At 36.6% G+C, this 15314-nt stretch overlaps 2 protein-coding genes across 2 annotated transcripts in view; one reads left to right on the forward strand and one right to left on the reverse strand.

Moving 5' to 3' along the window:
• Nucleotides 1–822, forward strand: part of LOC128994577 (glutamate receptor-interacting protein 1-like) — a 41204-nt gene extending 40382 nt beyond the window's left edge. Inside the window, exon 20 of the mRNA XM_054419226.1 lies at nt 560–822. Within this exon, the coding sequence (XP_054275201.1) occupies nt 560–658 (99 nt within the window). The 3' untranslated portion in view covers nt 659–822. The remainder of the gene's footprint in view (nt 1–559) is intronic.
• A 779-nt stretch (nt 823–1601) lies between these two features.
• On the reverse strand, nt 1602–7604 carry LOC128995999 (uncharacterized). Its single transcript, XM_054421102.1, has 4 exons — nt 7568–7604; nt 4153–4399; nt 2944–3206; nt 1602–1778 (listed from the first exon to the last, which is right to left on the reverse strand). Exons 2-4 carry the CDS (start codon nt 4397–4399, stop codon nt 1686–1688), a joined length of 603 nt encoding a protein of 200 aa, XP_054277077.1. The 5' UTR covers nt 7568–7604; the 3' UTR covers nt 1602–1685.
• Between the last annotated feature and the right edge of the window lie 7710 nt (nt 7605–15314).

Below are 15314 nucleotides of genomic sequence, written 5' to 3' on the forward strand. Positions count from 1 at the left end.
GTAACATAGGCAAATTGAACATCAATGTTGATCACTAAATTCAAATTCTCAGTCTTCTGATGAGAGCCGCGTCAAATTAGTAATTACATATATAAAACGAGACGATTCGCCCATTACATTATGTGTTATCCTCAGTGGCAAAGCTGAGACTGATTTTAGTGATTACACCGGCTCCTTAAACCTACGATCAAAGATCACCGTTGATGTTTAATCGTGGTCTTCGGAAGTTAGCTGCGTTGTTGAACAGGTGAAAAAAATGGACAACGGTTTGAATTAACTGCAATAATCCATCTTTGAGAAACACTACAATTTAACTGAAACAGTAGCTTGCCCTGAAGAATTGCTGCAATGGATTCAAAATATCTGCCAGTATTTTCATCAGATCAAAATGCATCACAGTCATCTTCTAACATTCATTTAAAAAATTTTTGGTAAATTTAAATTGATATTTTTTTAAGATATTGTGATTTACCGCCCATTAATCAAGTGTTACTATTTCATGACAGAAAGAGTATGGTTAATGCAACGCTATAACTATTTTTTATTGTTTCTGTCTCAGGACCACCACATAACGTCCATACCTTGGATGGAGGAAGACGAGAGGGACCCTCAACTGTTACTTCCCGTCAAGTCTCCCACCATCACCAAAACTCTCTAGTCATCTCGCTTTTACATAGCTCTGTGTTGTGTTGATTAACTTGTCAATATTGTGAATTGTAAATATAAAGTCAAAGTTCCTACAACTGCTCAAATGTAGAGGAGAAAACTATATTTTACTCAATAACAGCTAGGTTAATGCGGCCTACCTCAATTATGTTGTTTTTGTGCCAAAACTAATACATTTTTAGTAAAAAAAACTTTGTGGTTATTTTATTTTGAACCTCTTCTGTATGAAAAATTTTCTGGTTCAGAATTATGTTTTTACACATTTACTGCTATAGAGAGTGTGTTTCAAAATTAATGGCAAATAACAAGTAGTGTGTGTTTTGCTGTCTCAAGCTACAGTTAATGATACAGTGACGATAACAATCAAAGGAGAAGATCTAGTTACGAACATTTACCTTGTTTTAAAGCCAGAGTTGTCTGGCTGCTGCCTTTTTATTTCTTTATAAACTATAATATTATAAGTATACATTGTAGATTTTCATTTACTGGCAGTTTGAGTATATTTATTAAAAGAATGTATTTTGATACTTACATGGCAAATTGATAGTAATTATTATGCTAAAAAATTAACTTGCATAGATTTTGGTTGAATTCTTGTCATTATAAACGGAAGGAGGAATGTGCTGGGGTTTTCCCATCAAGGGATGTATACATTTGTTTACATTAAACAATAGAATCTTTCTCACATAATAACATTTACTACATATCTGAAACATGACCAGTTTTTTCAACCATTCAATGATGAGGTTGTCTCCCAAAGACCGTCTATGTTATCCCTGCAAGGCAAACCTACCATCTAGTATTTTAACATAGACTGATTTTTCTTCAATACCGTCTTACCTAAAATGAACCATTTTTCACCGATTGATCATTCAACTCTTGATCGCAAAACATATATGAGTACAAATTGGCCTTTGAAGGGATAAATACCTAAATGTAACTAAAAATATTTATTCAATAAATTAATAACGATGTACAGTCTTTGGCTTGGATATGGCAAAGTGAGCAGACAAGGTGGTCTAAGGTTGAGCGACGTTGAAAAGCCTCTTGTTGACCCAAGCTCCATACTCGGGTCCTCCGTTGTATCCGTAGTGTTCAGAGGCTAGTACTTCCTGCACAGAAACATTCATTATGTGACAGACTTTTGGAGAATTGCAAACTTGCAAAAACATTGTACAACCCTTGGAAAGAAGATATTTGTAGGGATGAAAAAGATAGGAGGTCATCACATCACCCCATCGAAGTAAATACGTCTACCAACCCATCGAAGTAAATATGTCTACCAACACATCTAGTGATATCTACAGGCTCCAGAACTATACAAGCATGAAGCTAATCACATACAATAATTCAGACTAGCTGTCCAAGTCCAAAGGATTAAATAATTAAAAAACCTGTAATTGGAGAGTGTTCTCCGTTCTTCTAGCTTCTAGCTTGAGTTCTTCTAGCTTGAGAGATCCATACTTTTTTCTAGATAGGTAAACGGTATCATAAAATAAACTTCTATTAAGTCAAAACAGTCTTTAAAAGTCTCTCTCAGTAGTTAAAAGCCATTATGGTGCCAGAACTTAGCATTGAGGAAGGAGACCCCCCCCCCCCCCCCAACCCGTACGGTGACTGAACTGTATTTAGCTGTTCTTATTGGATAATAGAAGAAATCGCCAATGCTGGGGTCTCTAGATTCTTTTGGGTACTGACTAATGACAAACTCTGCCTTATGAACAGAGTCTAAGGAATTCAATCTAGTGGGGCCTTGATTCAATGCACAGATGAAACCTACTCTTTGTGGTTCAAGTTCAAAGAGATGATAGTTAGCTGTCATCATTCATTAATCAAAAGTGCTTGGTATTTAGCTACTGGTAAGAATACAGCAATGTTTGATAGAGACGTAGTCAGTTTGAGCACAGAGTGAAAATACACTCTACAAATAGGTGCAATGTCATTTCAATTTCAATAGGAGAATCTTTTTTGACTCTGGCCCCAGATGCCATAGAGCTATTAACTGATACTGAACTAAAGGTCAACATTAGATATATGGAGGGGTTGGGCCGTTCCCTTACAAAATGGTGTTACAAACACACAGACATACATTTCACTTTACTGCATGATTTACTTACTTTACAGCACTAGTATGGTAAATTAACAGACTAATGGGGTTCAAGGATTGAGAGAAAAGAAGTAAAATTGTAATACTTCAAACGTCAACTTATCAGCTGGCAATTCAATTGTAGTTGTAGATGTTATATTTGTCTATTTTATTTGTATTCTTCCTCTTACCTTGCTGTAGTGCTGATCCTGATCCTGAGATCCCTTGTGCAGCAATGTGTATATCATGTTGATGGCTATCAGCAGCAGAGCCAGCTTGCCGACTCCAAAAGCCTTCAGAGCTATCAGCTTCAGCTTGAAGAGGAAGAGTGGAATCAGCTTAGCTTGAATCAGCAGAGGAATCAAGAGGAAAGGCAGGAACTTCTTCAGATACTTCTTGGCTTTCTTCAGCTTTGGCTTTTTTTTCTTGATTTTGATCCCATGTCCTCTCGATTCTGGAAATTATTTGGTAAGTTAATTAAGTACAAACTCAAAATGATTCTTGCTTGTTAATTTTGGAGTAAAACTAAATAAAAGATAAAGACAAGAATGGCAAAGGTCCAATCCATGCCATTCAAATATTTTATTACTATTCGCAGTTCACAAGAATAAAAAAAGGTATTAGAATAAGAATAAAAATATGTCGTTCCAACATTGCAAATATCCATCAAGATGTCTAAATTCTAGACATTTGAAATTTCCTATTTTTAAGAAACAGCAACATTTCAAGAAGTTTGTTTTACCTAGGCTCGATTTTTTTGTAATTGTAGAAGTCTTATAATTATATAAGATGTGTATGTATAATTTATGTAAGATGTACCTGTAGATAAATATATTTCATACAAAAATTAAAACTTAGTTATCTCGATGAAGATAGGCCAATAGTTACACAAGTAACAAATAATTACTACTGCACCTGTTGCTCGAATTCGAGCAAATTGCAAAGTATTACAGGCGTTATTTCAAAACCAATACCAGTCATAATTTCCGATGACTTAAAAGAGCCAACTCAAAGATAATGTACCGGTAATCAATCACTCCACTCCAGTTATTGAAACTAAAACCGAACTCACTCAGAATACCATCACTCTTGTGTGTATCATGTGTTTACTATGAACAGCTGTAAATAATACAAATTATTTGTCTGTTAAGTAAACAAAATATTTTCTTCATAAGAAATACATTGGAATTTGATGGCCTATGGGGCAAAACTCGAGGACTTTTTTTACAGGAGAAATTTGTGAAAGTGGGCGTCTACACAAAAAATACTTAATTTTGACACATCGTTTTTAAAAATACGTCCATTATTAACGGAGGAGTAGTGTTTCGTAGAAATTGTCTTCACGTATTATATATAAGGATGTTTTTAAAATAAATTTTTGTATACTGTATGACATTTACCTGAATCATTTTCTGTTGAACTGATTTCTTCCCCCGCTGATATATCAATAGCTGATTTGGTTGCGGAATCAATGATATGTGGCTCAACAGCTGATCTCGCTTCAAAGTGAACATTTGATTGTTGAACAGCTGATTTCAGAGGAGTGGCTATGTCCTGAGGTTTTTCTTTATCTTGCTCATCAGCATAACATAACCCCGATACTGCTATCAGGAACACTACTTTACTCACTAACGTAAACAGCCCCATCTGAGAACAAGAAATGAAAATAAATTATAAACATAGATCAAACATATTTTTTATTCATTAATTATTTATCACCTTTATGTTATTTCAGAATCAAGACAGTGTTTTTTTTTTACTATTCGTGTTAGGTAGGCCTACTTAACCAAATCCAACTATATATTTTTCCTATTGCTTGTTTACTAATGCAAATAATAAATATAAAACTGTAAAATTTGCTCTAAAATAAAAGATAAACATTCCATCAACATGCATATGTAATCAGAATACTCAAACGTAGCACACTTGAAACCTATATTCAAATATGATTACGATTTGTTTACAACATGTACTTGCACTACTCAAAACCAATGTTACAATGCAAGCCTTATTTTACCACTAAAAATACATTGCATTAGTTAGCAACACAATAGTAGGCCCAAATGTTGTAATTAAATATTGGAATTACTCAATTGAAAAGTAAACTGAGAACAAATCCAAGTATTTATAACCTAAAACTCAATGCATAACGGCCTACTTACATTAAGTCGGTTTAACATTATTTATGTATGGGATGAATAAACTAAAAAACTGGAGTTTGAAGTGTAAGTAGTCCACACAGCTGGGAATGTTATGTGGATCAGCTGATTCTATTGTTGCATTGAAATCTCTTTTAACAATGAGATTCTGGGAACTTGCATGACCTGATGTGTTTATCTGTTACGTTCCGGGAGACCGCGGTGACCACTGCGTTCCACAATTCACTTTTGGATACTAAAGTAGCGGTAAACATTCCATCCATATGGACAAGCTGTATACAATTTTAAATGAAAAGGGGCGTATATTTTTGATTAACCATTCACAATGTGCTTGTCTAAATTCACATTTTCTGCCTCAGTTTTTGTTAGGGAGATCGCTGATGTGGAAAGTGTTAGCTAACAATAGGCCTAAGTTATCCTTTCAATTTGACTTGAAAAGTTCAGTGTTCAACCGGCATCAGTACTTGGACATATTAAGCGCAGGGCCGATTTACCGAATAGGCAAGGTAGGCACGTGCCTAGGGCGTGAGGCAATTGGCTTTTTTAGGGGGCGCCAAAAAATTGGAAAAAAGAAAAAAAAATGTGGCCGTTTTTGCATGCGATCGCGGTAAACTGATAATCCCTTGCGGCCGCGAAGACACCTTAACAGTCTCCCACAATTGCGGCAAGATGTTAATTATTTACCGCGGTTGTATATACGTCATCATCGTCCGTCTCCCGCGATCGCGTCAAAGTTCTGACTGTTTTCCGTGGTTGTGTGGACCATGATCATATCCCGCGGTCGTTTAGACATTATCATCGTATCATGTGATCGCGGCAATATTCTGATTATCCTTCAAGGCTCTGTGGATCTCATTATCGTATTGCGCGATTGCGGTAAAATCATGATCATATCCCGCGGTCGTTTGGATATTATTATCATCTCATGCGATCGCGGCAAAGTTCTGATCATCCCTCGAGGCCTTGTGGAGACATATTATCGCCTCCCGTCTCCAGGTAGAAAATTAACACATAATTCCTGGTTCATAAAAATTCACGTTTCCGGATTTCCCGGTTGGTGGTCACCCTGTTATATATTGCAAAGGGGCGCTACTATTAGTTGTGCCTAGGGCGCTGACATGGTCAAAAACGGGCCTGATTAAGCGTACTCGTGGCTCATTTAAACGAAGTCTTTTTTCACATGGTTACATGGTTTTTACTAGCCAAAACTTAAATTAGGGATGGAATATGTCAAATTCTGTATATTGTCAACGGTTCTATTTTGGTTCTATGTTGAATATTAAACTGAGGGAGCGAAAAAAAAGTTATTTTAATAGAACACACCTACTCCTTACAGATGCATAATCCTTTTTTTATGGGCCAACTTATGGACCTGACAGCTTATTAAGTCCATTGTTCTTCGAAGTAACAATGAAAAGCTACTCTAAATGCCCCCCAAGCCGGTATGGTAATCAATAGTTTTATTAATACTTTTGAAGTCAAACGGGGCGAAGCCCACTAGTTACTACGAAATAGAACGATATCATAATAATTATGTATACAGGTCCTACAAACTCAAAATCGGCACCCGATAACTATAAGTAGTCTAAAACTATCCGTGAACCCGTAAATAGATTTTATGTTCGTCCTAAAGAAACCCTACATTGGTACAACTCCGTGAGCGATGGGTAGTGAACTAGATACGGGCATACGGCAGCTTTATAATTACAAAACACTGACATTACTATTTGGACCATCATTTGGACTGCTTGCGGACAAAAATACCGGGACATCAGAGTCACGCATACGTCTGATGTCCATCCATTAGCCTACTCACTTTTTAGTCAGCACCATAAACTTTAGTTAAATTAGAACTTTTAAAATTATGTCATGTAATTAAATGCGTTCTAATTGTATCTATGTACGGGAAATAAAAGGGACAATGTTTTATCTACCTCCTTCCTCTATAACCTAACCCAACATTGCTTTAAAACTTAGTCGTAATTGCTAATAAATAGCAAAAGGTTAAAAAGGTCAACGCTTAAACGTCAAAAAGGTCAATAAGTTAAAATGACAGTGCTTGCCATTTTAATCCGGTCACCGGTTTTATACTGAGAAAAGACAGTAGCTTTTTGGTGGTGTTTATTGTATTGCCTTTCAACCAATTAACTGTTCCTAGCTAAAAAGGCAAGGAACAACTGATTTTTTGACTAACAAGGCTACATAGATCTTCTTTGCGCATCGTTTTAACATTTAATTTTATATACTGTACTATGATAGGCATACTATCTACAAGGTGTGGCTTTAGCAAATCTGTCATTCAAATAGAACATATATATAAAAAGCCATTTACAGTTCCCACAATGATAGTTTATATGAGATATGCTACATTTAACGATAAGAACCTTTAAGTTTTGCCACGCAAAAATTGGCTTATACATTAAAAAATCCATAACTAACATTTTACTCTGGGAAACTAGCTTAAAATACCTTCAATTTTAATATACGCATCCAGGGGGTGTTACTAAAAATTATTAAGACCAATAACGAATAAACAAAACCACTCAAACACAAATCGAAGAGAAAAAATTCTAACCTGATCCATACGGGCGATATAGCTATAAGAGAGGAGTAACCTATAGAGTGACTAGTGCGCATGCGTATTGGCGTTGCCTACCTCAGTGCGTCTGCGCAGTCTCGTTGTCGTCTGGACAGAGCGCAGCTAACTACTGACCGGGTCCTGGCCGTGGCGTGCCACTTGGTCGATGTGATCCACTTAGGCCACGACTCAGCCGACTCCCCTTCCACTTCCACGGCTCTCACTTTTTGGATCCGTGAAAGTGATCCGTATTAATTTATTGGCAGACGACCATCCTTAGCTAAATAAAAGGTTCGGAAGTAGGTTGAATTAAAGGTTTTAATAATGCATGGAATGTGTGGGAATGTTGGCGGAATTTTGACGGTTTTTCCTGCTGACTTGGATTTTAGGATGTGGGTAGAAGTGGTTTTAGATCTTGTAATTAGGAGGTTAATGGTAATGGTAAATGACGCCACGGTCATAAATTTGAATAGAAGTGATTCTGTGATTCTGTTGGTTTAAAGCCCTTCAGTAAATGGGTAAAAAATCACAATACAGTTTTTTATTTTATAAATGTCTACTCGTACTTTAACTGGCGACATTTTTTCGTAGGCTGGGACTTTTTGTGCAAAATATTTTTCAATTAAATTTGTTTTGAAATGGCTGACCGTACACAATTTTGTGACGGATAAAAATATTATATTATAGTTGATTAATGCCACAGCTTGACTTGGATAATTAACTACAAGAATTAAACGTAACATCATAAATTTTTGGTTTAAGCCTACCTAAATCACCATCTCAAAATTTAAAGAATATTTTCATTGCTCTCCGCCAAACGGCTAAAACATAGGAGGCATGCTGGGCAGTTGCCCATAGCTAAGCCAGAAACTGTTTGTGAGTTTACAATTTTTAATTATGCTTTTTAATTTGGGAGTGAGAAACAGCTATGAATAATTCAATAAGCCTATCAGTATCATAGACTCTAAATCTAAAATCCGATCATCCTTTCTCTTCACTTAGAACTTACGTTATGATCCAACTAGAGAAGTGCGTGTACGAATGTAGATCGAAACGAATAAAAAAACTCGCTTGGACGATGACTGGTTAAACCTGTGTGTTATTATTTTGTGACTGATTATACTGATGGACTTTTAAATTTCGCTTTAAAGTCATAAGGTGTAATTTTATAAGCTTCCATTAAGTAGTAGGCTTGGCTAGGCTAAGGATCGCAAATTAGCCGGTTTAACATGCTAATGTTTTGTAGCTAGTTTTAGATTTTAAAATCCCTTATTTCCATTGAATCACCGACAGAGAAGAAACTGAAGGAAATGAAATAAGAGCGGTTTATATGAAGTTCCCTAATCATTTAGTTCTTTTAGTATAAGGTTTTCTTTAAGTAAAACAAGAAGTGTGCTTCAGCTTGGACATATTGGATAGCAAACCCAATACCTGAATTAATCTGGGCTTGTTTCAAAATTCTATATTGAGAAAAATGAATAAAATGTTTACTCTACAAGTATAAGGACATGTCAACAAAACTAATGGAATAAAATGTTGTAGTAGCTTTTGCTGAAGAAGAGCAGTTCTGTTTGAAAAATTAAAGGAAAGTTTTCGTGTTAATGAACATGGGTTTAGAATTTTTAATCTGATGACAGCACAATTTCCTTGGCAAACCTGTTACAATTTTTCATTCGCGTTTGTTTTTTCTCAGTATGAAGCGAAAATATATTTGTACTAGAAAAACTGCCAAAAGCACGACTGTTGAAGCACAGAAAACATACTACTAAAACCCGTTGCTATTTATAGGTTATTATTATATACTAAGGTTATTTATAGTATTATGTTTTCTGTGGTTGAAGTCACGGAAGCTCAGACATAACTTGTAACGATTTCTCTGTTGATGGCACGTGAAGATTTCACGCAAATCGTACGCGAAATTAGACAAAATTGTGGTACACCACTTGAGGTTGAACTAGTTTACCTGAGCCTATGCTCGTTTATGCTTTGCCACAACTAAGGCAGAGATTAAAGGATGAATAATCCGCAAAAGAGGTAAAATGAATTTTTACTATTGAATCATTTGATGAACGCTTAGTATAGTAATCGCGTAACCAGCCAGCCAGCCAACCCCGTGTGCTGTGACTTTGTTTTACATAAATAAATTAGAAATATTTTAGAACGAGCTCAATCTTCTCAATATGTGCAATATATTAACTGGTGATTCCTTAACAATAACTTATTTTTCACTTCGTGGCTACGGACTGTATTAAATTATACGGATTATTAAACAAACAAAAACTGGAAAAATGTATATTTATATGGTGTAAATGAATTGGTGTAAATGAATGGTGCTTGGTAAATTCATATTATGCATTAGAGTAATACGTTGTACTTTTTAGATAACTTAATGAGCTTAAGTCTAAATTAAAATTTAGGTATGGATAGACAAACAACTGTTGAAAACATAAAAAAAACATAAATCTAATCTCAGGAAAGGTAATCTGAAGGAGGACATGCTTGCCATGCATCATCTTGTTTTTACAATTATTTTAAAGTTCATAAACTTGATGAGATTTTTTTCTTGTACTAAAAAGTTCAAGGTCAAACGAAGGATGGTTTTGTCAAGGTAAGTGAGAGCATTTTCATCCACCAGGAGAAATTCTTATTTTTTTACAGTCGTTTTACAATTTAATGCTTTGAAACTATTTACATGAAGTGTTCGGTTTTTTGGACGAGCTTTCAGTGGCCAACGACGACGTTGGTTAACAGAATCAGCAACCCAATACCGTGTTTTCTCTTTTTTCGTTTTAAATATTTTTAAAAGCAACCTTTCTCAAAATCCCGTCATCTCAATAATTCAAGTAGTTTTTAATAATGTGTTTCTGAATAGGCATGAGATTGGGTTGCGCTAATGTTGATCATATTTTCATTGATATCAAACTTATAGCTAACAATAATGTAATAAGCTACTTATCATACAAAAGTTACAAAATTGACAAGGGAATTCGTATTTATGATATGCTCGATGTTGATAAACAAACGTGATAATGCGTTCGATATTCAATCAATAATTTTTGAGTTGTTTTCCAATTTATTTTTTGACATAGCGTGTTTTGGCGGTCTAAAACCATGAAACACAAACATAAATCATCAAAAGCTATTAACTAGTTAATTAACTATGATTTGTCTAATCCCCTGTTTCATCCTCCAGTGGTATGGCGTGTAGGCCTACCGGAAAGAGAATATCTTATTTCTGGGCCAGTTGTTTTGTGGAACGGGAAAAAGAATCAACGTTTTCCCTAGTGTAAATTGACTTGCACCAAAATCAACCAATTAAAGGATCTAATAATTAAGTAATTACTAACAAACCGTGTAACTATGGTTGGGTGGAGATTTACTACCTAAGTAAAGTGACTCCTAAAGTAAAGTACCTACTAAAAACAATAAAAGTGAATTTAAAAAAGATATATTACCAAATCTGGCCGTTTGTAAAACCCATATATGGGAGGATGCTTGTAAATCATCCATGTCCATAATGTACATAGGGTCTGTCTGTTTTAATACTTTAGTATCATCATTGACTTTGGATACAAATAATATCGTCATTAACTTTTAACGTTGAACATATAACACTATTCAATGCTTTTATTCTACTAGGGTACTAGAGGTACTTGTTTTGGCGGTTTTTGACAGGCTACGTTTGGGGAACGGATGCTGTATAAATATTTTTGAATAAAATCTTTGAGTATAGATGCAAAAAAAAATATTTTAAACTCTGATATAGAATTGGAAATAGAATTTAGACGGCAGCATAGGTTTGGCAAGGGGCTAATTCAACTATGTTGTATTGATATAAATGTAGGTCATTATGAAGATTGCTACTTAATTTATAAAATCCATATTAATAGTAAAATACACTTCAAACTACTTCCTGTTGTCTTCAGTTTTTTTTATTGTGATATAACTTACCTACTACACGAAAATATCATCGTAGCAATGTAGATTTGTGTAAACAATAATCATACAATGTATGTAATAATTGAGTGGAGCGAGCGAAGCTCTTATACGTCGACTTTTATGCATTTCGTAATACGCAAACTCCTCCTAGACGGCTGAATCAATCGTTTTCAAATTTTGGATGGTGGTAAAGACCATATCGGTGAGTGCCAACATCTATATGGCGTTAAAAATAACTCTCAGGAATCCGCCCCACTGGGTCTCAAAGTTTCAATGTAATCCTTATGGAAGCAGTATTTGACACATAAACAAAGACATATGATCAGCTGTTGACTTTTGAATGTAGTAGATAAATAAATAGCTGATAGCATTATTCCACAGATATTAGAACATAAACGGTGGTATGGATCATAAAATAATCAAATGACGACACAAGCTTGAGGTCCGCGACGTAGGAAGTGTTAAAGGAAGTACTAAAGGTGAGCAGTCTGGAGTGTGGAAACTGTTTATGACTATTGGATTTAGGTATCTGCATTCCTAACATTCTATGGGAAGGGAGGAAAACGGATCCGCGACGTAGAAAGTGGTGAAGGAAGTACTAAAGGTGAGCAGTCTGGAGTGTGCAAACTGTTTATGACGATTCGATTTAGGTATCTGCATTCCAAATATTATAAGGAAAAGGAGGAAAACGGGTCCGCGACGTAGGAAGTGATGAAGGAAGTAGTCAAGGCAAGCTGTCCGGAGTGTGGGAACTGCTTATGACCATTATATTAAGGTATCTGCAATCATAAAATGCTATGGGAAGGTAGGATAACGGGTCCGCGACGTACGAAGTGATGAAGGAAGTAGTCAAGGCAAGCTGTCCGGACTATAGGAACTGTTTATGGCAATTAGATTAAGGTATCTGCAATCATAAAATGCTATGGGAAGGGAGAGAAAAGGTCCGAGACGTATGAAGTGGTGAAGGAATTAGTAAGGTGAGCAGTGTGGAGTGTGGGAACTGGAAACAGTTTGTAGCAGTTAAATTAATGTATCTGCAATGCTGAAATGTTATGAGTAGGGATGGAAGCATCCCCATGACATAGAAAATGGTGAAAGAAGTAGTAAAGGCTAGCAGTGCGGAGTGTGGGGAATGTTTGTGGCAATTATATTAACGTATCTAAAATACTAAATTGCTATGGAGAGTGATGAAAACAGGTCCACGATGTAGAAAAAGGCTTAGAAAGTAGTAAAGTATGAGCATAGTGTAAAACCGTCTGTGACAGTTAGATTGATGTATCTTTAATTCTAAAAATGCTATGAGAAGGGAAGGAAACAAGTCTATGACGTAGGAAATGGGAAGGAAGTGGTAAGGCTTGCAGTGCAGAGTGTGGGAACTGTCTTTGGCAATTACATTAATATATCTGCAATCCTAAAATGTTATGGGAAGAGAGGGAAATAGGTCCACGACGTAGGGGGTGGTGAAGGAAGTAGTAAAGGTGAGCGTGTTGAGTGTAGGAATGGATTAATGTATCTGCAATGCTAAAACGCTATGGGAAGAGACTGTAGACTGTAGGTTAAAATTATTTCGAAGCACGAATCGATACATTTTTCGATACATGCAATCGTTTTTAATAGAAATTTACAACTGAGTTGAAAACAGCTGATTTTTACTCCATAGAGGATGATAAAAACTTTTTTTACTTCCTAAAGAGTAAAATTGCTACTTTAGACCCGCAACGCATGCATTAAATCGACTGGTATTCCTGCAGTATGACCAAAACAATACTAGGTGGCGTTCGCAGAGGCATCCACAAAATTGAGCGGAGTCATCAAAGGTGCATCATTAGGCTATATTTTTTTTGTCATACTGCAGTAAAAACAGTTATTTTTAATGCATGCGTTTTGGGCCTAAAGTAGCATTTTTACTCTTTAGGGAGTAAAAATCGTTTTTAGCCTCCATGGAGTAAAAATCAGATGTTGTGAACTCAGTTGTAAATTTCTATTGTAAACTATTGCATGTATCGATTCGTGCTTCGTAATGATTTTAACCTACAGTCTACAGCAGTCTCTTCCCATAGCATTTTAGCATTGCAGATACAGTACATTGATCCATTCCCACACTCAACACTGTTCACCTCTACTACTTCCTTCACCACCCCCTTCGTCGTGGACCCGTTTCCCTCTCTTCCCATAGCATTTTAGGATTGCAGATACATTAACGTAATTGCCAAAGACAGTTCCCACACTCCGGACAGCTCGCCTTGACTACTTCCTTCACCGCTTCCTACGTCGCGGACCTGTTTTCCTTCCTTCCCGTAGAATTTTAGGAATGCAGATACCTAAATCTAATCGTCATAAACAGTTTCCACACTCCAGACAGCTCGCCTTTACAACTTCCTTAACCAATTCCTACGTCGCGGACCCGTTTTCCTTCCTTCCCATAGAATTTTAGGAATGCAGATACCTTAATCTAATCGTCATAAACAGTTCGCACACTCCGGACAGCTCGCCTTTACAACTTCCTTAACCGCTTCCTACGTCGCGGACCTGTTTTCCTTCCTTCCCGTAGAATTTTAGGAATGCAGATACCTAAATCTAATCGTCATAAACAGTTTCCACACTCCAGACAGCTCGCCTTTACAACTTCCTTAACCAATTCCTACGTCGCGGACCCGTTTTCCTTCCTTCCCATAGAATTTTAGGAATGCAGATACCTTAATCTAATCGTCATAAACAGTTCGCACACTCCGGACAGCTCGCCTTGACTACTTCCTTCACCACTTCATTCGTCGTGGACATTTAAGATTGCAGATACATTAATGTAATTGTCAAAGACAGTTCCCACACTCTGCACTGCAAGCCTTAATCCTTCCTTCACCTTTTCCTACGCCATAGACCTGTTTCCTTCCCTTCTCATAGCATTTTACGATTGAAGATACATTAATCTAACTGCCACAGACAGTTCTCCCACTATGCTCATACATTACTACTTCCTAAGCCACTTCCTAAATCGTGGACCTGTTTTCAACTCTTTACATAGCATTTTAGTATTTTAGATACGTTAATCTAATTGCCACAAACATTGCCCACACTCCAAACTGCTAGCATTTACTACTTCTTTCACCATTTTCTATTTCGTGGGCATGCTTCCATCCCTTCTCATGGCATTTCAGCATTGCAGATACATTAATCCAACTGCTACAAACTGTTTCCAGTTCCCACACTCCACAATGCTCTCCTTACTACTTCCTTCACCTCTTCTTACGTCGCGGACCTGTTTCCCTCTCTTCACATAGAATTTAAAGATTGTAGATACCATAATCTAATCGGCATAAACAGATCCCACACTCCGAACAACTAGTCTTTACTACTTCCTTCACCACTTCCTACGTCACCGACCTGATTCTCTCCATTTCCATAGCATTTTAGGATTGCAGTTACATTAATCTAATTGTCATAAATAGTTGCCACACTCCGAAAACCCCTCATTTACTACTTCCTTCACTACTTCCTACTTCTCGGACCTGTTTCCCTCCCTTCCCTTAGCATTATTGGATTGCAAATACATTAATCTATTGGTTATAAACAGATCCCACACTCCGGACAGCTCGCATTTACTACTTCCTTCACCACTTCCTACGTCGCGGACCTGTTTTCCTCCCTTCACGTAGAATTTTAGGAATGCAGATACCTAAATCTTATCGTAATAAACAGTTTCCACACTCCGGACAGCTCGCCTTTACCACTTCCTTAACCAATTCCTACGTCGCGGACCTGTTTTCCTCCCTTCCCATATATTTTTAGGAATGCAGATCCCTTAATCTAATCGTCATAAACAGTTCCCACACTCCGGACAGCTCGCCTTGACTGATTCCTTCACCACTTCCTACGTCACGGACCTCAA

This window comes from Macrosteles quadrilineatus, unplaced genomic scaffold (genome assembly GCF_028750875.1).
Source record: "Macrosteles quadrilineatus isolate MER2022 unplaced genomic scaffold, UCM_ALF_1.0 Scaffold_5__1_contigs__length_97177068, whole genome shotgun sequence".
NCBI lineage: Eukaryota > Metazoa > Arthropoda > Insecta > Hemiptera > Cicadellidae > Macrosteles > Macrosteles quadrilineatus.